The sequence below is a fragment of the Eptatretus burgeri genome, chromosome 17, assembly GCF_056783735.1.
Source record: "Eptatretus burgeri isolate ZD-2024b chromosome 17, Ebu_testis_v1, whole genome shotgun sequence".
Lineage (NCBI taxonomy): Eukaryota > Metazoa > Chordata > Myxini > Myxiniformes > Myxinidae > Eptatretus > Eptatretus burgeri.
Genome location: NC_140977.1, coordinates 11,586,585 through 11,609,184, shown reverse-complemented (window position 1 = coordinate 11,609,184; position 22,600 = coordinate 11,586,585). Strand labels below are relative to the sequence as shown.

The window sequence follows — 22,600 nt, the reverse complement described above, 5'->3', positions numbered from 1 at the left end:
GTGTATGGTTGGCCTAATGGGATATCTGTATGAGCAGTATGACTGTATCCCATAAATGAACGCATACGCTTTGATATGCTCCCTGGGAAGGCGGCGGCCTGCGCAGAAACAGGACATCACTTTAAAATGGAGTTACATCGGTACCGACAAGCGTTGGGGATAGAGGGGTGTAGCGATATTGGCAGGACGCCAGGACTTGTGGGTACCTTGAGGATCGATGGACGTGATTGTGAACGTCTGTACCGAGTGTGATGTCTGGTCATGGTCAACTCAAGGGATAGGTATATTCTTCACCAGAAAAACGCTTTTAACTCCTCCCCCCACAAAAGTCCCATTTTCACGCCCCCTACAAAAAGTCCCATTTTTATCCCCTCTCCACAAAAGTCCCATTTTCACCCCCCCCCCACAAAAAGTCCCATTTTCACCCCCCCCCACAAAAAGTCCCATTTTCACCCCCCACAAAAAGTCCCATTTTTACCCCACACCACAAAAAGTCCCATTTTCACCCCCCACAAAAAGTCCCATTTTCACCCCCCCCCACAAAAGTCCCATTTTTACCCCACACCACAAAAAGTCCCATTTTCACCCCCCTACAAAAGTCCCATTTTAACCCCCCCCCCCCACAAAAAGTCCCATTTTAACCCTCTCCACAAAAAGTCCCATTATTACCCCCCCACAAAAGTCCCATTTTAACCCCCCCCACAAAAAGTCCCATTTTAACCCTCTCCACAAAAAGTCCCATTATTACCCCCCCCCCAAAAAAGTCCCATTTTCCCCCCACAAAAGTCCCATTTTAACCCCCAACAAAAGTCCCATTTTACCCCCCACAAAAGTCCCATTTTACCCCCCACAAAAGTGCCATTTTACCCCCCACAAAAGGCCCATTTTTACCCCCCACAAAAGTCCCATTTTACCCCCCACAAAAGTCCCATTTTACCCCCCACAAAAGTCCCATTTTACCCCCCACAAAAGTCCCATTTTTTAACACTTTTCTGACGTCGCTGATTGTGTCTCACTTTTTCCATCCCCACTCCTCCTCACATCCCCCCCAATCTACTATAAATGGAGTGTGTGTGTGTGTGTGTGTGTGTGTGTGTGTGTGTGTGTGTGTGTGTGTGTGGGTGTGTGTGTGTGTGTGTGTGTGTGTGTGTGTGTGTGTGTGTGTGTGTGTGTGTGTGTGTGTGTGTGTGTGTGTGTGTGTGTGTGTGTGTGTTACTTTTTGTCTATTAATTACGCACTATTGGAATGTACCTTTTGACCCTTTCGATTGCTGAGACACCTTCGAACTTTGAAGACCCTTTACGACCTCCAAGAACTAAAAGACCCAGATGACCAAAAAAGTCCCAGAGGACCCAAAAGACCCCAATGACCCAGAATACTCAAGAGACCCAAAACATCCAAAAGACCCAAAGGACCCAAAACATCCAGAAGACCCCAAAGAGCCAAAAGTCTGATGATCCAAAAGTCCCAGAGGACCCAAAAGACCACAACGACCCAAAAGACCAAAAAAATCCTGAAGACCCAAAAGAACCCAAGGTCCCAAAAGACCCAAAATACCCCGAGGACCCAAAACTTCCTGAGGATCCAGAGGACCCAGAAGTTCTCAAGGACCCGAAAGGCCCATTCGACCATGAGGACCCAAAAGGCATGCATGTTAAGTTATATAAAGCAGCTTATTATATGTCCTTCGACCATTGCAATGATAACATTGCAACAAAGCATATAATAATTAATACTAATAATATTTACAACAATAAGAAGAACAGGAGTATCATATGGTAATGAAAATAACGAAAACGTACATATGGTCCCCAAGTTGGCCCCAAGCACATCTGGCCTTGGTGAAAGGTAAGCTAATGCTCAGGCAGTACCGCAGGCAGGTATGCAAAAGGGCTGTGAAGACCGATGAAAATTTGGTCCATCGGACCAAAGGGCCCACTCGTGAAATGAAAACATCAGTTTGACGGATTTATTTAATTTGGTGTTGGTGTCGTGCAGGCATGATGGGCCGAATAGCCTCCTCCAACGTCACGTTTTCTCGTTACTTCCACCACTGAAGATGGACAGAGGAGGGACTCGGACTGGCGGATGTCTCACGAGACCACAATTTTGAGGGCGAAGGGTGCTTTAGCATGTTACCGTCGCTCAATGGGAAACAATATTGAGATACTGTTATTTCGGCGGCGTTCGAGTCTCTTGTCAGATTCCTTGGTCTCTGATGGAGAGCCGAGGAGTCATTTACGGGATCGATTCCTCCATTGAAATTGATGACATCAAGAGCCATTTAGCAGACGTGGGAGTTGATGCCTGCCGTCTTACGATAGTCAGGGATGGGGTCAAGGTCCATAGCATCTCGGTGGTTTTGTCCTTTAGCAACTCAGTCCTAACCCTCAAAGTGTTCCTGGGGTATCAAGCCTTCACTGTACGTGAATACATCCCATCCCCATGAAGATGTGACAAGTGCCAAAAGTTTGGGCATACTACTCCAGCCTGTCGGGGCAAACAACGCTGCAGCAAATGTAATGGAGACCACGAATTCAGAAGCTACACTCGTGATAAAATGTCTTGTACCAACTGTGGTAGGGACAACAGTGCAGTTTTCAGAGGACACCCCAAACTCCGAAGAGCTTCCCAGATCCAACAGGTGAAAACCCAAAGGAAACTCTCCTCTGCTGAAGCTTTCCTCAAGGTCCCAAGAATGAAGTCCCCAACAAACGAGGTCCACGTTAAGACCAAAACTGACGTCCAGGTTAAAGTATTAACAAAATCGGTGGAAGTTCAGACCGAGAGGAAAGACCAAGAATGCCAAACTGAGAGTGTAATCACTGACGTGGATATGAACGTCACCAAAATGGGGGTTCATTTTGTTTTATCACCCAATTAGTAAACTGCACAGCCCAAGAAAAATGGAGATCGGAGAAAATCAATACAATTTCCTCTGCAACCATCATAACACCTGGGCTTGGAGGGGATTCTTAAGAGTCTCAGGACTCCTCCGCAGAATAATGATCGTCATCCATTGGAATGCCAAAAGCTTTGTTGCTCATGGGTCTGAGTTTATCAAGTACATCAGCGATCCTACAACCAAAATCGGATATTACATCATGTGCCGACAAGAAACCTGGTTAGAATGTCACAATCGATCGAAGATTCCTGGTTATACCCTGATACCCAGGGACAGAGCAAGTGGGGACGGGGATGGGTGTGCGGTGTTTGTCACGATCGGTGTTCCCTTCATGGAGATTGACTGCGATGCCGAACAGGAATGTCACATAATCAAAATCCGATGCACAAGAGAAGTTGTCACAATTGTAAGTTTCTACAATCCTTGCCAATGGCCGATCTGTAACTCACTCCAAGGGGTCTTCAGCAGGTGCGAAGGGGGTGATTCCTTCATGTGGTGACTTCAATGGCCACAATATTCTTTGGGGCTTCAAACTTACTGATCGAAATGGCGGATGCATTGAAAACATCATCGATGAATTCGACCCGGTGCTTTTAAAATGACCTTTGTTAATCCATTCATTGGGCAGTCATCACCTCTTGACCTCACCTTTGTGTCCTCCTCTGCAGCAGCCACGTGTGAATGATGGGTCCACTCTGACAGTTTGGGCAGTGCCCATTTTCCGGTGATCTCTAACCTCAACTTGAATAGGGACCGAGATGATTTGGACAGATCCCCCATCGTGGAACTTTTCTAAGGCCGACTGGGACTGCTTTTCTAGCCGCTGCTCTAATTAAGTGAAGGATGTGCTTCTGAAAGAGAAACACTGACAATTTTAACAGCAATTGAGTCAAAACTATAAATACCATCACACACGACCCTCCACAGGACAGGCTGGAATCTCGGCTGGAATCTCGGTGGGAATCTCAGCGGGAATCTCGGCGGGAATCTCGGCGGGAATATGTTGGAATCTCAGCGGGAATCTCGGCTGGAATCTGTTGGAATCTCGGCGGGAATCTCAGCAGGAATCTCGGCTGGAATCTTAGTTGGAATCTCGGCTAGAATCTCGGCAGGAATCTCACTTGGAATCTCAGTTGGAATATCGGCTGGAATCTCATCTGGAATCTCGGCGGGAACCTCGGCTGGAATCTCAGCCGGAATCTCGGCTGTAATTTCGGCGGGAATCTCGGCGGGAATCTGTTGGAATCTCGGCTGGAATCTCAGTTGGAATCTCGGCTAGAATCTCGGCAGGAATCTCAGTTGGAATATCAGCTGGAATCTCGGCGGGAATCTCGGCGGGAATCTCGGCTGGAATCTTGGACAGAATCTCGGCTGGAATATCGGCGGGAATCTCGGCTGGAATCTCAGCTGGAATCTTAGTTGGAATCTCGGCTAGAATCTCGGCAGGAATCTCAGTTGGAATATCGGCTGGAATCTCAGCTGGAATCTTGGTGGGAATCTCGGTGGGAATCTGCTGGAATCTCGGCTGGAATCTCGGCTGGAATCTCAGTGGGAATCTCGGCTGGAATCTCAGTTGGAATCTCGGCTAGAATCTCAGTTGGAATATCGGCTGGAATCTTGGCTGGAATCTCAGTTGGAATCTCGGCTGGAATGTCGGCTGGAATATCGGCTGGAATCTCAGTTGGAATCTCAGTTGGAATCTCAGCTGGAATCTCGGCTGGAATCTCGGCTGGAATCTCAGTGGGAATCTCGGCTGGAATCTTAGTTGGAATCTCGGCTGGAATCTCTTCTGGAATCTCGGCAGGAATCTCAGTGGGAATCTTGGCTGGAATCTCGGCTAGAATCTCGGCTAGAATCTCAGTTGGAATCTCAGTTGGAATATCCGCTGGAATCTCGGCGGGAATCTCAGCTGGAATCTCGGCTGGAATCTCAGCTGGAATTTTGGCCGGAATCTCGGCTGGAATCTCGGTGGGAATCTTTCCTATCGTGTTTGCTCTCGAATGGATAATTGACTTCAACCCCCTTTTAATAGTGAAGTTATATTTTACAATTCGCTGTCTGGTCTGAAGGCGATGGAGTCCCTGCACTCCGCATGGAGGTACAACCTGGTTCTTGAGGTCCTTCACCTCATTAACACAGCTAATTGGAGGGGTATGTTCATTGACCCGTGCTGGATCCCTGCCCATGTGGGCAATGCAGACAATGAGGCAATCAGGCAGCCGAACATGCACTCAGTTCCGAATTAGAAACCCCGATCCCTCTGGGCCAATCAGAACTCTCTAATATAATTTGGAGTCTTATGAACAAAATCATGGTGATTTCAGTGGGAGACCTCCACCACGGGGGAGATGGTTCTAGAAGATGCACCCTTGGGTTGAATCCTCCGTCTCGTTTCCTCGGTCCTCCCGAAGAGACCAGGTAATCCTCTACAGGCTCAGACTCGGACATTATGCTCTAATCTCCTATTTACGTAGGATGGGATGTCACCGTACGGGGTTCTGTGAGCGGTGGAAGGTTCTCGAAGATTTGGAACACATCTTCACACAATGCCCTCGGTTACAGGGACCCAGATCTCTGCCCACTCTGCCTACTCTGCCCGAGAGATGGGGGATCAGCTGGTCACGTGTACCCTATAAACTGTCAAAGAAACGGTCAAACAAGATAAAGTCCCCAGAACTTGTTCACTCCAGACGAAATGATTTAGAAAGTGGTACATATAGAGCCCCACGGATCACAAAACGTCATCAAAACTTTAAAAAAAATCAGAATAAGAAGATAGACGGAGGTTATGTTGTCACCCCCTTTTATTTGTGAGCACGATATGTTAAAAACGTTATGTGCGGATTCGGACGAAACTTGGCGGATGAGGTGGCTCATGCCTCGAAATTGTGAAGTCACTAAAAAAACCCTTCATTGAAATACGCCGGACAGAAGCTTTAAATTTTAAAGCACGTTTAAAAAAAAAATTAAAAATAAACTTTAAAAACAATTAAAATTTAAAAATAAACACGTTAAAAAAAAATTTTTAAGTAAAAAAAAAACGTGTTTCTTTAGACGGTGTATGATCCTGAATAGTTGGATTGTTGTTTGTCACGGCCGAGTTTTTTTTTTTCACAGGCAGTTCATCGTCGACACCAAAACAAAAAACATGTTTAAACTACACACGGATGAACGTGTGAAAAGGACGAGATACATTTGCACCAAATTATAAAGTAATTCCCGGAAGGATGTCGTGCGCCGCGTCCCAAAGGCGGAAGTTCGAAGTATTCCAAACGAGCGAAATATACAAATATCTTTTTTTTGTGCGGGGGGGGGGGGAGGAGGGTTTAAAAACAACAAAACCCGTAATGATTAGTCATTAGTTAAACGAATGTGAGTAAACCTCTGTGGGAAGTGGGTTTAGAAATTGCGCTTGCTGAGGTAAAGTTGGGACGACGTGTGTTCGTTCAGCCTGTGCGTGATGAAGTTCCTTTCTCTGCATTTCTTGCTCTTTTGCTCCTCTGTGACCTTCATTTCTAAAAGCTCCGAACAAGAAGAGGAAGGACGGAGAGAGACCGGTATTAAACTCTTTTATTTATCCTCCATTCCTGAACTGTTTTGTTTGAAGTAACAAACCGACGGAGTGACTCGTACCGGACGTGCCCATGCTTTATTGTAATATCTTTTGACGAATTGATGTTTCAATTTTTTTTTTAATAATAATTTCTTTCAGGTTTTTGGATTTATAATGCTCCTTTTTTGTGTCGTACGTGCTCTGAATATAATTTATTAAATGAACGTGCTGTGACTGCTGTTACTGCTGTTACTGCTGTGACTGCTGTGACTGCTGTTACTGCTGTTACTGCTGTTACTGCTGTTACTGCTGTGACTGCTGTGACTGCTGTTACTGCTGTTACTGCTGTTACTGCTGTGACTGCTGTTACTGCTGTTACTGCTGTTACTGCTGTGACTGCTGTGACTGCTGTTACTGCTGTGACTGCTGTGACTGCTGTGACTGCTGTGACTGCTGTTACTGCTGTTACTGCTGTTACTGCTGTTACTGCTGTTACAGCTGTGACTGCTGTGACTGCTGTTACAGCTGTGACTGCTGTTACTGCTGTTACTGCTGTTACTGCTGTTACTGCTGTTACTGCTGTTACTGCTGTTACTGCTGTTACTGCTGTTACTGCTGTTACTGCTGTTACTGCTGTGACTGCTGTGTTGAGTGTTCCTGGTCCGTCTGGGTCTGCAATCTCTGATTGATTGCTCTTTCTAGTTTGCATTGCGTTTAATAAAAACAATTGTGTGTGTGTGTGTGTGTGTGTCGTGTCACCAGTCTGTTAAGTGCTTTTCGCTCACTGTACATTGCCTGCATTTCTTTTATTCGGATAACTCTACTCTTTGTGTGCTCCCCTCTCCCCCTGATTATTGTTTATAAATAAACCCCCATGTTAAATGTTCCAGTTCATTGTCTGTGTTTTCTTTCATTGGCCTAGCATGGTTCACGCTTGAGAAATAGTAAGGCCGTTGGTGCCGTAAGTTGTCATTGGGACCGGCGCGGCTCTGGTAACTCCGCTCTGTTACGCCGGATCCGAGTCGGTACCTGCGACTCGGTTCGGACAGAGTCGGCCGAGGGCGTGATTTTTTTTCCCTGGTAATTTGACGACATGGGTACTTAGGTGTATTGAAATTTGGCTATAGACCCTACACCACGCCGTCAGATAATTGGCGATCACGGTCCTTTAAGTGGCCCGTCGACTCCTTTTTATTCTGGGTGTTCGGTGGGAGACGCCTCTGCTGCTCCACCTCGTGGTCGTTTGTCGCCACCGAACCCCAGCCCACAACAATATATATATATATATATATATATATATATATATATATATATATATATATATATATATATATATATATATCCGACCAAACCCTAATAAGGGAAGATGGTCATTACACGAGTGTGTGTGTGTATATATATATTGTCAATGCTACAACTCATCTTGGTGGGTGGGGTGTTGCTCATTGCTGATGATTGGCATGGAGCCAGAAACACATCTGTGGATTGATTGCTTTCCCCAGGTGGTGGGATGACTATCTTGCCAGAAAAGACTTCTAAGACCATGTAGGCTCTCTCTCTATTGAGTGCAGCCTGTGGCTGCTGGTTGCATCATCAGTTGGGATGTGGCTATGCCGCTGATGCAGTGTCCCCCTGACCAGTACACTGGGACTCATTTTGCCGATCTCGGAAGGATGACAGGCTGAGTCAACCTCCTGGTGTATTTTAATTCAGCGGCCAACGGGGCTTGAACTCAGGACCCTAGGATCCCAAGCCACCACCCTAACCACTAAGCCAACACCAGGCTTACCATGTAGGCAGAGTGATTATTGTAGTGGTGGGGGGGGGGGTTGGTGGAGGAGGATGTTGCAATGAATGCATCGTTAGTTACTTTTTTATTTTTTTTAAGCAACATTGAACACTTTGTTTTTCTGGGCCTTCATTTGTAGGGACTTCCTCATTTTTATAAACAAGGACGAAGTGACGGAGGGTGGAAAGGCAACAGACTGGCAGTGGGGACACAGTTGGACACAAGGGAAGAGATGAATACACATGAAAAGAGGAGGGGAGGAAACCGTAACCTTAAAGTATGCTGGCTGCGTTGATGGGTTCATGGGGGTAGAAAATTAAGTATCAATGGTAGGGATGAGGGATGACATGAGGGGGTGCGTCACCCGCTTTTGAAGTTGTTGCATTCTTACATTCCATGCTACTTTTGTGTCTTTGCCAGACTATTTATCAAAACTTCTCCGGAATTACCAGGTGCTTTCTGCACAGAGTCTCCTCCACAAGGTCACTCGGCGATCCGTTGGCGCACAAACAACTTTGCAACGAACCCTCAGCTTCAGTGCCTTCGGACGGTGCGTCTCGCTGAGTGATGCAATGTTGGAGGTTTGAAATTGGATTCTTGAAAAGGGTTCACCTCGTGATGCCGGCGAATCTGAGTTCAAATTTCAGATAAAGTGTTCATTTGTCCATTTTCTACGAATAATGACTTTATTCATGTGAAAGTAGAATGACGTCTCCTAATGTGCGTCTCTTGAGTCAAATAGTTTCTCGGCCAAACCCAAAAGCCTTGCATTTTAAAGCTTATTTGGTCTTGCTAATGATGCTGTTCAAGAAAGAACATTTGTCCAATACCGTTAAAGTTTTAAAATACTGCCCTCCAGGAGTTGCTAATTTTTTGGAGACCTCTCATGTGCACAAGTTCGTCCATGGCCATTTGACACTGATGAACATAGTCTGTCATTTTTCATCTATGGGCTGGCAGGATGGCCGATAGGTACGCACTCTCCTCGAAGCTGTCGAGCTTGGGTTCGAATACCGACCCAGCTATAAACTGTCATCCCGGGCTTTCACCGGCAGGGTCTCGGGCCTTCGGACGAACGTTAAAAGAGCGCTCCATCTCCCAACATTAGTCGGTGGATTTTTATAGATCCCATGGTGTCCTTCGTGAAAAGTAGGTGAGTATTTGCCAGCACTATGGCCAAATTCCAAATTCTTGCCCTCACCACCATGGGGCACCGCATTGGTTTCACTGCCACGCTCTCGACAACGATGCAAATCAGCGACCACAGGTTGCACACTAAATGACGATTTGTCGTCTCTGCCATTTTGTTTTGACTTTAGCCGTTGCAATATCGATGGACTGTTGGAGAGGTACTGGCTCTTGCCTTCACATTGACCCTTCTCCCTTGAGAACATTGTTCGAACTTGGTTCTCAAGTCCCATCGCTGCACATGCGTCATTGTGCTGTCTGAGTCACGTGTCTTGGCCGCAGTGCCTTCGTACAATTCGGCAGACCCCGTCAATTCCCACCGTAGGTTTGGGCAGGAATTTTGTGTTTTTGATGGGTGCCGGAACATCGTTGACGCTGTGTGATCTTTAACATCCATTGGCGAATGCGAAACAGATGAGCGGGTGAAACTGAAGCCTTTTCCAATGGACCGCAGAATCATTCGCACTTGCAAAGCACCAGGATGACAATTTGTAGTCAGGCCGGAAATCTCGCCGAGACCAGGCAGCTCACTTGTTCGTTGTTATACCTTCTCGGTTTCTATTTAAACCTGCACAGCCTTTGCACCTTTGTGCAGGAGACACCATGATTGTGTGAACTCTCCTTTTGGCTCTTTACCTTAAATATATTATTTCACCACATTGGCTGTATGCTTGGGGTCACCGTCTTTCTGGAAGATGAATCGCTGCTCAAGTTTTGTTAATGAGGGAATGGCACGATAGATGGGAAGTGGCCTTTGTCACCAGCCAGAGTGCCCAATCGGTACATTGTGTGTAGGTCACGGACACCGTTACTTGAGACTCAACACCAGACCTGTACCGAGTGATCCTCTGCGATGCTTTACTGTAGATGTTGTGCGTCGACGATCATACCGTTCGCTCGGCTATTTGAACGCCTGTCGATGGTTGCCGAAAAATTCGGACTTCGAATCGTCTGTGAAGAGCGGGCCTTCATTTTTGGCCATCGCACAGTCTGGGGGTGGGATCCACATTTCGTTTTGGGAGCCAGAAGTAAATGCACTTGTTTTGGCCGAGAGTTTTCGGGTAATGCTTATGTTGCACCCGACTGTTGAGTCTCCACTTACTCTGGACAATACTCTCTTTTTTTTTTTTTTTTTTCCTCTTCCTCCAAAGATTTTGATCACTTGATATCCAGTAACTCCACGTTGTTTTGAGATTATAATTTATCTTTTGGTGTTTGGTATATTGATGCAATTTGAATGTTTCATTGCTGATGCCAGTTACATTGTTCTCGTTGCGGAACTAAAGGTTAGCATTGGGATTCGCCGCTCGCTCGACGAGGAAAACCAGAACTTTCTTTACGACGCCAAATTTAATTGAACTAGAGTCTCAAATTTTTTTTTTTTTTAACGCTTCTTTTATATCGACTACTGTGGAATATTTGCAATGGTGCTTCCTTTATCTTCTTCTAGAACATTCCATTTGCAGCTCGAGCCCAGCGGTGGCTTGTTCAGCAGCCGGTTTCGAGCTTCGGCAGCGGATGAGCACGGGCATCGGCATGAAATATCCGTGGACCCAAAATCGTTTTACAGAGGGCATGTGCTCGGTGTGTTGGTGTTGCTTAGCATGTTCAACCCCCTCACCCCGAGTACATTATTTTGCTATTTCCTCTCACCATTTCACACATCATCACGACATTAATGTAAACATTCAGGAATGTCGTTTCCTCAACGATGTTTATTTGTACAAGCAGAGTACACGCCCTACAGGCGATCTTGTTTTAAGGGTTCACCATGTTCTTCTGACATATCCCTGTATTTGAGCGGTGTACAGGCAACAGACCGCTGTCTCTGGCTCCAGAAAATAAATATTAACCCAGGCTGAGTATATGAAGCTAAAACATGCGTACTGCTTATGTGCATGGATAATAAATACATCATGGTAATATAGCTCTGATAATTCCAATTGTACCCACCCTCCCGCTGAAGGGTGAAATATATATATATATATATATATATATATATATATATATATATATATATATATATATATATATATATATATATATATATTGTCAAAACTTGCACATGTACAACTTCAGGGTGCCCTCATTAATCTCTGAAAGTGTGATGTGGGATCCTTAGGTGATGCACGTAAATGGAATTGTTGAGTTTCTTCAATAATTTGGGGCAGGGGGTAGTGGGGTGCTCCTCATAATTTTACAATAAACAGGGTGGGATATACCCCCCACCCCCCCCTCAAAGCTCAAATGGTGGATCTGTACCTTGTTGTAAAACCCATCTCCGGGTATTGATCTGTTGTTAGCACCCTATTAATCCGCTCCTGTTCTTCTGCACTCCATTGCAGGAGAAGAAAATTCAAACGTCCAAGCATATGTGGGTGATGAGGTCATTGCAAGGATTCTGAGCGGTGATGAAGAATATCATGTTGAGGTATGTGTGATGGCCACAACGTTTTGAGTCTGACACGTTTTTATTTACAGGTGACAGCCACACCTTGCGGCGGGCGTCGTTCGGGTTGCCATTTTGTTGACCATTCTGCCAGATGTGCCACGCTGTGCTGTTGAAAGTAAAATTGTACTCGAGGTGGTTTCGCGGCCAATCACGTGGAGACTAGGACATGTTTATAGCATCACTCATCACTTCATGGAACTAAAACATCGCTCGTTAAATAAAATTTTATTGAGCATTATTTCGTTTTAACAACCTCAGAGTTCGAAATATCAATCAGCTTAACATGCAAGATGTCATGAACTTGTAAACAATGGTACAAAAGATCAAATCGATGTAGCTGTGAGCCAAGCTACACCCTCTTACCTCGCAACAGGAAAACATCTTTGGCGATCATTTTCTGTATAATTTTATTGTGGGTTTGAGGTTCGGGGAATCGCCGTCCACAATTATGCAAACATCCCGACGGAAGCACACAGGGCTTGACTTCGGACAAACCTGGCACCACGTTGTGAGAAGCGACAAAATTTCCCATAACTCTTTGGGTGCCGGTGAAGCATCTTGTGATAATAATCAATCTCTCTTCTCTCTGCAGTCAGCTGGGGCAATTGAGAAATCCTCTCTTCTCCAAAACAAATGGGATCCCAACCTATGAGGTTTGTCTGTGATGTATCTCTCCACATGCTGAGCGTTGAGTGACGAAACCGCACGTATCTTTTTTTTTAAATTCTTCAGGATCAACGAGCAGAATCAATTCACCGACATCCCATATTCGGAGCGGATATCCAGGGGCATCCACAAGCAGAATTGTTGTTGTTGTTTTTGTTGTTGCTTGTTCCTTCTGTGTATTCTTATGTATTTTTTTTTTCTATTGTTTTGAGAAATAATAACTATATATCTTTTGTGTGCTCTTCTGCGTCCTAAAGAGTTGCTGCTTTGGTTGAACCACTGCGTGAAGAAGCCATTAGCGCTTCTTCTTTAAACTCGGAAAGAAGTTTCTAAAATGGGCAAGTTTGTGATTAATGGAACAAATTTTTGTTCCAAGGAAATTGATTATTACCTTTTCAACGGTACCATTTGTATTGTTCTCTGGCAGCAGAAACCCTTTAGAATGAAGCCTGACAGAAACTCGACTCTTTTTATCTACACAGTAAATTATAGGATGAAAGGAATGGAAATAAGCTTTACACAATCAAGTCACTCATTCATCGCTATCATTTCCTGCGCAAAATATCATTGTATTTTAATACGAGCGGTGCTGTGGCCGGCTGTGCCTGTCAACGCAGCTTCGAATGAGGTTGTGCGTTTCCCATGTGATCGATCTAAATACGCTTGATTCTAGCTCTTCCACAAGGCTCGATTCATGGTCCAAAAAAAAAAAAAAGAAGTTTTTTTTTTTTTTTGCGAACATATCCGAGTTCCGAGCCGATCCGGGACCCCACAATTTTTTTCCAAAATTACTGAGCCGGATCTGAACCGAGTTTTTTTTTTGCTACCGAGTGCCAGCACTACTCCCACATCGAGTTCCCACAAAAAGAGACAATATGCATGACTGGTGTTGTATTTATTAATTGCTTTTGTGTCCCTTTCTAATCCGGTGTTCGTAAATAGTAGTGGCCTGGTGTCTGCATCCATAAAAGAGCACCATACCGCTGTTACCATGGTGACAGAGATTTAATGTTATTTTGGTGTTTTTAAATGACGCATTCGCAGCTGAAAACTGGTTGTTCCTCTGCTGTCGTTTTTCAGCCGATATGGCGCCTACTGAACGCCGCGGACAGGCTGCCAAACGTTCAGTCGCAGCATCGAGAAGGAGACGTCATTGTGTACAAAAGGTCTGATGTGGTTTCGAGAGGAGGAAATTATCCCCTTCGCTTCTGTGGCAACGCGGATCCCGTTTCCACGATGACGAACACTTTTTCAGCAACAGAATCTGATGAAAAGCGAGACACGGCCAAAGGTAATACTTTTTTTGTAAAACGACGATGTCGAATTTGGTTTCTTCATAAAAATGCGCACAACACTTATTTGGACAACAAGTCTTCCACCGCTGTCGGCTTTTCAGATCTCACGAGGAAAAAAATTAAAATTTACCTTCTTTGCTACATGAGAGCAGATTTGTGTTGGAAAATGTAACCTGCAACGTTTGGTCAAGGTAAATCGATATTACCTATCATCTTCAGATTAAGGTTTGGCCTGCTTTCTGTTCCATTTGGAATCTTTATCTCTTGATGCTGCGATCCCAGGTCCAAGTCCCATGTATGACACGCATTTGTCCATGGCCTACCGATGTCCCTGTAATGCGTGTAAAAGTACACTGCTCTGCTGTCCACTGACATCATTCGTGTTCGTTCTCCACCACAGGCTTGAAATAATTGAAAACAACCTGTTTACCCACACTACATTTGTGTGTAGAATGTGAATTTAAATTGGTATTCGACTCCTTTCCTGAAGGAAGAGATCATACCCGATGTAAGATGATCATTTTAAGAAGCTATGCACTTGGGAGACGTACTCAAGTTTTCCTACATACTTTATAGACACGTTTTGCTGAGAAGGTAGAACTTGAACTGCGCATGGACGTTTGCCCAAAATTTGCTCTTGCCCCACGCGCTCTTGCTGAAGAGAGGGGCGGAACTTGCAACAAGCAAGCAAACTGTCCGCGTGTGATTAAAACGACTCGGGTGTCGTATCCATCTACGCATTCACATCAAATTCTATGTTCTCATTGCCCTTTTGCAGCGTGCCTTATTTTCAGTGAGAACACTACCAATTGTCATTTTGAATCGAGAAAAAGCATTTCATGCAAAACACGTCTCACGGTATGTGTAAATCCTGGGAGGGATTTGCTTCGCCCATCCAATTGAATAGATTGTTCACTTCGTTGCAAGATGTGTCGCTTTGCTGATCAAATGAATGAAAGAGCATTACAACACGAGATCAATGTACTGCTGGTCTCACCTGAGGGTCTCGTTTTGCTGAGATTTATCTGTATGGTCGATTTTGGGTGAATGTTTGTTTGGTTTATCAGAGTACTTGACAAGAACTAAGCTGTAAGAAACAATCAAAACCATAGCAATGATTGTGTTGTCAGACAAGACGCGGAGAAAGCGTTCCGCTGTAAGGAACACTTGCCGCCTGCTCCTTGTGGCGGACTTTCGTTTCTTCCAGAAGATGGGCAATTCCAAGGAAGCTACCACCATTAACTACCTCGTGAGTATCGTGACTCGTCTTCCTTCCTTTGATCTTTGTTTCCTGTTCCTCTTCTGCTCCAGTAATTGGTATCGCCAAACTACTCCAACATCCGTTTCTCTTGTTCCCTCACCTGCTGTGTCATCCTGCATGGTTCTATTCACATTCCCTCTAGTTTGAGCAAAGAGCTTGTGTTCTTCGACAGTGTTATCTTTTACTTCCAATTTTTTATTGAAGAGGAGGAGGACCTGGTGGGGCTATTAAATTTGGTATCGTGGACGAATGAGGAGGAGCAGCGGGTTGATGCAACAAGCGAAGGGCATGGGGTGAAGAGAAAGTGGAAGAAACCTTAAAAAAGTGAGACGGTTGGGTGAGGTTGATTAATGGAAAGAGAAAGGTTCACAAGTAAAGAAGGGGGGTCTGACTTGAAACGGTGATTTACTGTCAACCTGAAGCCATGGATGAAAGGTAGAGGGATTGAACAGCCTCAGAGTAGTAATTACACAAAAACGAGAAAAGTGGAACAAAATAGTTCATAGTTTCTCAATGTCTGTCTCTCCCTGGCTATTCTTTCTTCCGTCTCAACAGGTCCGTTCCCCGTCATGGTGGCGGTGTCGCTGTCGGTGTTGAGAATTCCTTTTGTCACTGTCCATTGTCTGTGCTTGACCCATCCTCACCCTATGAAATGCCTGCGGCTGCATGTACCTCTCCACAACCACAGAATATATTTATTTCATACTATATTCGCATCTTTACTACTCTACCTCCCGAATTAAAGTACCTTTTTTTTATCCCCGGTTGAGTAGATTGGGCTGATTGACCGTGTGGATATCATATACAAGGAATCCGATTGGAACAACAAACTCGACAAAGACTATGGCTTACAGATAGATGAGGTAAGGCAACACAGTAATTATTAAATACTCTATTTTCATGTTTCTGTTAAAAGTGGTTTGATGTTACTCGCTTAATAATGTAAAATGCTTGTTAACACAGTTTGTTTCAACAAAAATGGCAACCCTACTACTACGACTACTACTACTATGACTGTTCCAATTGTTCCCACCTTCTCGTTATGACTAGCCAAAACTACAGAAACAAAATTTATCGCATACTTGCAAACCAGACTCGGTGGTGTAATGGTTAGAGCTTCCTCTTTGAGTCGGGGAGGCCTCAGGCTCGAACCCTGGCTGAGTTGTACCGAAGACTTTAAAAATGGTACGTGCCGCTTCCTCGCTTGACGCTTAGCATTCAAAAAAAAAGGACATGGAGTCACAGCCATATGGTGGCAACCATTGCACAAGGTCAATGGGCTGAATGGCCTCTTCTTGCATTGAAGCTCCTGATGAGGGAACTCGTATTTTAACTTTCCCTGGTCCTGTTCCTTCTCACAGGTGCAACTCTTTCTGGCACACCATCTGGCATCCATCCACCTTTGACAGATTAGCCAGATGTATATTATAAATCATTTTGGCTTTTGTCGGACCACTATTGCATGGAGGCCAAATCGCATTTCGATTGCCGACGCACTCGCACCAAAACAAACTCAAATTGTGATGTTTCTTCATCACCGACGTACCAACTCATCCTGTAGTAATAAATGCATCCTGATTCTATCGTGCAAAATGTGAAAGGTGTCGTTTTCCAGATCACCTTTGTTTTTTCTTTCTTTCTTTTTTTTTTCTTTATTCAGTGCACAGGAGGGGAACCGGCTGTCGATTGAGGCTTTCTTGTTCAGTTTGTCTCCCGTATTGGCCTCCTGGGAAATGCTATCTTATTTGAACGAATGATTAAATAGGTGTGCAATAATTTCCAGGTCTTGTGCCGTACAACATTAGTTCATTTGTCACAATGATAGAATGGATGGCGAGAGTTTTATAACCTGTGGCTCAATGTGATCTCGAATCTTTCGACATGGTTTCTAGATCCTTGTGCACAATGCACCGACAGCTGTGGAGCAAGGACAGCTCCATTACAACATGAATGGCACAGAGACTCCCAACAAGCAAGTCTGGGATGTGAAACGTCTGCTGGAGGTGTGTCCGTCAGCCCGTGTTGGAATGGACCAGACACACCACTTGTACAATGTGACGTCTCACGTTTACGATTGATCCGCAATGAAGCTCGGAGCTTGACCTCCATTTTTTGTTTTTGCCTTCCCAACAAAACTTGTGACTATGAACCGCTGTCTTCTTTCTTTCTGTCTCTCTCTCTCTCTTTTTCTGTGCCAAACAGCAATTCAGTCAGGACATTGCGGATAATGTCAGCCGTGTTTGTCTTGCGCATCTTTTCACATATCAAGATTTTGATCAGGGAACACTTGGCTTAGCGTACGTCGGATCCAACAAGGAGAAGAATATTGGAGGAATCTGCTCTCCAGGTGCATTGTAGTTAAATGCCTTTGTGACGTGGAATGTGCATGCCCCCGTTAGCTTCCTCCTTTTATCCACAACTTGGCATTTTGTAACCCCTACCTATTCTCCACTAACTGTCTTTCTTTCTGTCACCTTCCCATGAATCAATGCGTGTTAGCCCTGTATTCCAGATGACGTTCCCTGCGATCTGTCTTTAGGTTAATCCAAAGGCTCAAACTCCCGTATACTCTTTATATTACGTATGTCGAGGCGCGTGGAGGAGCAGACTGAAAATTGCAGCAATGTATTTGCAACAAAATTTATTCTTTTCTTTTCTAATAGGTTTCCGAAACAAAACATTGAAAAAAGAAATTTTCCTCAAGACTGGGCTTACGAGTACCAAAAATTACGGAAAAACTATTCTTACGAAGGTGAGATCAGGTGCAGATAACCCGCTTTACCTGTGCTCTCTCCCCAGGTTCTTTCTCTTAATTGTTCATCCTTGATGTTGTGCCCAGGAAGCTGACCTCGTGACCACGCATGAATTTGGTCATAACTTTGGCGCAGAGCATGACAATGAGAATTGCGCTCCATCTGATGAGGAAGGTGGGAAGTATGTCATGTACCCGTTTGCTGTCAGTGGAGATCATCCCAACAACAAGGTGAAATATCCATCCATATTTGGTCTTCGTCTGCATTAACTGCCCTTTTAAAAGTGATTTTATCGATCGATGAACGTCATAAACAGTAAAAAAAAGAATTTAAACACAGATCGAGACTCGGAATTTTATACTCAAAGCAGGTGTTGTTCTCCCATCATGTACCGTCGCTGGTGTTATTTGGGGGCCTTACACTTATTACCCCATGCACGTGAAGCGAAAAGTGGCGTTAAGCAATTCGTTCATGTCTGTCCGTCCATCCATCTGTAAACGTCGGTTTATGATCGAGGAACAACTTATTTAAATTGAATAGTATGTCTTGAACATTAATAAGAAGACAAATCTGCTGTTTTCGGTACTTTAGCCCTGAGTTCGTCCTGACTGCAGATACGCAGAGAGGAGTGTTTTTTTTTGTTTTGTTTTTTAAACTGTGCCTGCCTGACATTCAAACAGAATTGAAATCATTCCAAACAGGAAACTTACTGTTTTTAAGGATGTTATAAAGGACACAAACAACAAGCATTACTAACTATTGTGTTGTTTTAGATAGGGCGGTGTAATAGACACTGCGCCAACGGTGGTAAATTCCAGAATGAATGTATCCGACTTTTACAATCTTTATTTTATTTAAACTGAATTACATACTTGAACACTGCAGAACACAAATGGCCTTATTTGCATTTTCAAAATCCTTCCGTATAGCAGTACTTGGACATATTTTAAAATAAGGTGGCGTATAAAACTGCTTCAACAGCACAACACTTCTGTTTTCATTTAAAAAAGAAAAAAGTATCTTTAAAATCATTATTTCATATAAATTGAAGTATAAGCTTGGACACTGTTTGGGGTCATGTATTCCATGAACTCTCGAGTTGTATTTGTCACTGGAACGGCACTCTGGAGAGCACATGCCTCCGCCAGGCTAAACAGTTTACGTTTTGTATCCTACTGATGGGCTGGAAATGAACCAAAACTAATTGGTTTATTCTGGTCAACTACCCTACTTATCCACCAAGTTTTGTTGAAACTCATCCATAACTTTTTGAAATATCATGCTATATATCTCTTTATTTTATTTTATTTTTTTTAGGCCTCGTCTCTCAATGATGAATAATCACTTTAAAAAAATTCTCATATCCAGATCCTGATCATCACCAAAATCGAATCGATTCATCTTTGTCATACACCCAACCTGTTCACCAACTTTCGTCCAAATTTGTCCGTAACTTTGTTGAGATGTCCTCATAGACAGATAGACCAACAGGGGCAAAACACAACTTCTCTACCTTGGGTGGAAGAGGTAAAATGTGGAGGACCAAAAGTCACCCCCCCCCCCCCATTTTAAAAATTTTAGACCCACATTGGTGTCTGGAAAATGAACATCTGTTCACCAATCAAAGCGGTAATGAAAAGGGAGCTTACTGATATGTAATTATGCCACTGTGGTAACCTAATGACTACTACTTGTTTATCTTCTTGGTAAGCCATTGTATGATTGAAAGTCGTGTCGATGCTACTGAAAATCGGCCATCGACAGACTGTATGCTCTTTTGAACATAAAATGCTAGTTTTTAGAAACTTATAAAAGGCCCAAAATGGCTGTAATACCAAAACCGTTGAGTCTGCAATGCTTATGCCATTCCATTCCATGCAATCTCATTCTGTTTTGATGGTTAATGGATGACCCATGGGACTTGAAAGATGGTGGCCGGCTGGCCGAAAAAGCTAGCGTTACAGAGACTCGGCCCTTGAAGGATTCATGACATTTAAAAAAATTTGTAGCGATGTTGAGCTTACCCTTCCGTCATATACACTGTTGAGCCAAAACGTTATGACCACCTGCCGAATGTGCTGTTGGTCCTCCGTGTGCCGCCAAAACAGCGCCGACCTGTCGAGGCATGGACTCTACAAGACCCCTGAAGGTGTCCTGTGGTATCTGGCACCAAAACATTAGCAACAGATCCTTCAACTCCTATAAGTTGCGAGGTGGAGCCGCCGTGGATCGGACTTGTCGGTCCAGTGCATCCCACAGATGCTCAATCGGATTGAGATCTGGAGAATTTGGAGGCCAGGGCAACACCGTGAACACTTCATCATGTTCCTCAAACCATTCCCGAACAATGTGCGCAGTGTAGCACGGCGCATTATCCTGCTGAAGGAGGCCACTGCCATCAGGGAATACCATTTCCATGAAGAGGTGTACCTGGTCTGCAACAATGTCGAGGGAGGTGACAGGTGTCAAATTGACGTCCAGATGAATGGCTGGATCCAGGGTTTCTAAGCAGAACATTGCTCAGAGCATCACACTCCCTCCACCGGCTTGTCGTCTTCCCACAGTGCATCCTGGTGCCATCACTTCCCCATGTAAACGGCGCACACGTACACGGCCATCCACGTGATCTAAAAGAAAACGGGACTCATCGGACCAGGCGACCTTCTTCTACTGCTCCAAGGTCCAGTTCCGACCCTCACGTGCCCATTGTCGGCACTTTCGACGGTGGACAGAGGTCATGGGCACTCTGACCGGTCTGTGGCTACGCAGCCCCATACGCAGCAGGGTGCGATGCACTGTGGATTGTGACACATTCCTCCCATGACCACCATTAAAATTTTCTGTGACTTGTGCCACAGTAGACCTTCTGTCGGTTCGGACCAGATTGGACAGCCTTTGTTTCCGTCGCACATCGATGAGCCTTGGGCGCCCAACACGCTGTCGCCGGTTTGTGGTTTGTCCCTCAGATCACTGTTGGTAGGTACTCACCACTGCTGACCGGGAGCACTCCACAAGCCTTGCCATTTCAGAGATGCTCTGACCCAGTCGTTTGGCCCTTGTCAAAGTCGCTCAGGTCTTTACTCCTGCCCATTTCTCCTGCATCCAACACATCAACTTCAAAAACTGACTTCACTTGCTGCCTAATATATCCCACCACTTGACAGGTGCCATTGTAACAAGATAATCAATGATAATCTCTTCACTTGTCAGTGGTCATAATGTTTTGGCTCATCAGTGTATTTAGTAAGCCTGGTGTGGCTTAGTGGTTAGGGTGGCGGCTTGGGATCCTAGGGTCCTGAGTTCAAGCTCCGTTTGCCACTGAATTAAAATACACCAGGAGGTTGACTCAGCCTGTCATCCTTCCGAGGTCGGCAAAATGAGCACCAGTGTACTAGTAAGGGGGACACTGCATCAGCGGCATAGCCACATCCCAACCAATGATACAACCAGCAGCCCCAGGCTGCACTCGATAGAGAGAGTGTATTTAGTCACAAAAGAGTTTTGAAAAAGGACCCCAGAGCTTGGTAACTATGGAGGAATAATCAACTTTTCTTTAAACTCTGCTTAAAACTTGAAGAGTTGGCATGTCACAAAAAAGCATGGTGGAGCAGTTATACCTTTGCAATTATGGTTGTCGTATCGATTCCCGTGCAAGTGATCAGCATTTTGCTCACGTACGCATACAGCATGAAGGCACCGGACATACATCAATAAGTTGTGTACTGTGCAGGGTAATCTCTTCAGGCCATAGATACTCACCGCACAGCAGCATCGTCATCTGTACGCCCTTCGAGGAAAGGCGTCGGGTCGGCGACCTGTCATGGTTGACCTCTTTCATTTGAGTTTGTTTGTTTTCTTCTGCGTTTCGCACATCATTTTCCTTCTGCCGTTTAGGTATTTGTTTCCTTCCTGTGTTGAATATTGTTTTGACAATCAACAGCCGATGGTTTTGGTCTGTTAGCTCCCCCACGATGGTTGCCAATTATTGCCAGAGGGACATCGTACAGATCCCATTCATGACGGGTGGAGCACGCTCTGCTGCACTTCCTTGGCCTGGGAGTTAATTTCTATTATTTAATTTAGTTTATGCAGGTTTTTTTTGAATTGCTGCATCGTTCAGAAAGTGAACGAAGCAAATCCCTGAGCCTTATTGCCCAAACGCTCCCCCCTCCCTCCACCCCCCCACTCCTCCACCAAACCCCTGTCATTTCAAGTGATCCCTGCTGTACGGATTGGCAATTGATGTACTGGACTATCTCTGCCCATTCTATTGCAGTTGTTCTCTCCATGCTCAAAACGGGCAATCTCTGCTACATTGCTTGCCAAAGCACGCATCTGCTTCGAGGCACGTAAGCCCCAACTTTGTGGCAATTGGCGTGTGGAGACTGGTGAGGAGTGCGATTCCGGTATGGCATTTGGTGAGGGTGATGCGTGCTGCACCAAGGACTGCAAGTTGAGGCCCACCAGTCAATGCAGGTAGCGTGTATGAATGAGGAGATTGATTTGTGGGGTTTTTACTGTTTTCATGCATGGTGGTTATTGTTTGGGTATGTATGTATATATTTCTTTCTTTCTTTGAATCTAAAGCTCATAATGGCGCTGACACGCACACGCACACATACACACACGTGGACGTGTAGATGAATACACGAGACAAAATACAGCCACTGAGCTTGGGGGAAGTGCCGTCGCTTGACGCGGCACTGGGTACCGGCGACGCCACATCAATGGCGCTGCC

General features: G+C 44.8%; 1 protein-coding gene across 1 annotated transcript in view; it reads left to right on the top strand.

Annotated features, from left to right (window-relative positions):
• The first annotated feature begins 6,197 nt into the window (after positions 1 to 6,197).
• ADAM17 (ADAM metallopeptidase domain 17) overlaps positions 6,198 to 22,600 on the top strand; it is a 35,528-nt gene continuing 19,125 nt past the window's right edge. The window contains exons 1-12 of the mRNA XM_085861780.1: positions 6,198 to 6,462; positions 8,668 to 8,797; positions 10,886 to 11,019; positions 11,781 to 11,866; positions 13,634 to 13,844; positions 14,979 to 15,097; positions 15,883 to 15,972; positions 17,002 to 17,112; positions 17,312 to 17,456; positions 17,773 to 17,861; positions 17,949 to 18,092; positions 22,139 to 22,338. Of these exons, the coding sequence (XP_085717906.1) occupies positions 6,366 to 6,462; positions 8,668 to 8,797; positions 10,886 to 11,019; positions 11,781 to 11,866; positions 13,634 to 13,844; positions 14,979 to 15,097; positions 15,883 to 15,972; positions 17,002 to 17,112; positions 17,312 to 17,456; positions 17,773 to 17,861; positions 17,949 to 18,092; positions 22,139 to 22,338 (1,556 nt within the window). The 5' untranslated portion in view covers positions 6,198 to 6,365. The remainder of the gene's footprint in view (positions 6,463 to 8,667; positions 8,798 to 10,885; positions 11,020 to 11,780; positions 11,867 to 13,633; positions 13,845 to 14,978; positions 15,098 to 15,882; positions 15,973 to 17,001; positions 17,113 to 17,311; positions 17,457 to 17,772; positions 17,862 to 17,948; positions 18,093 to 22,138; positions 22,339 to 22,600) is intronic.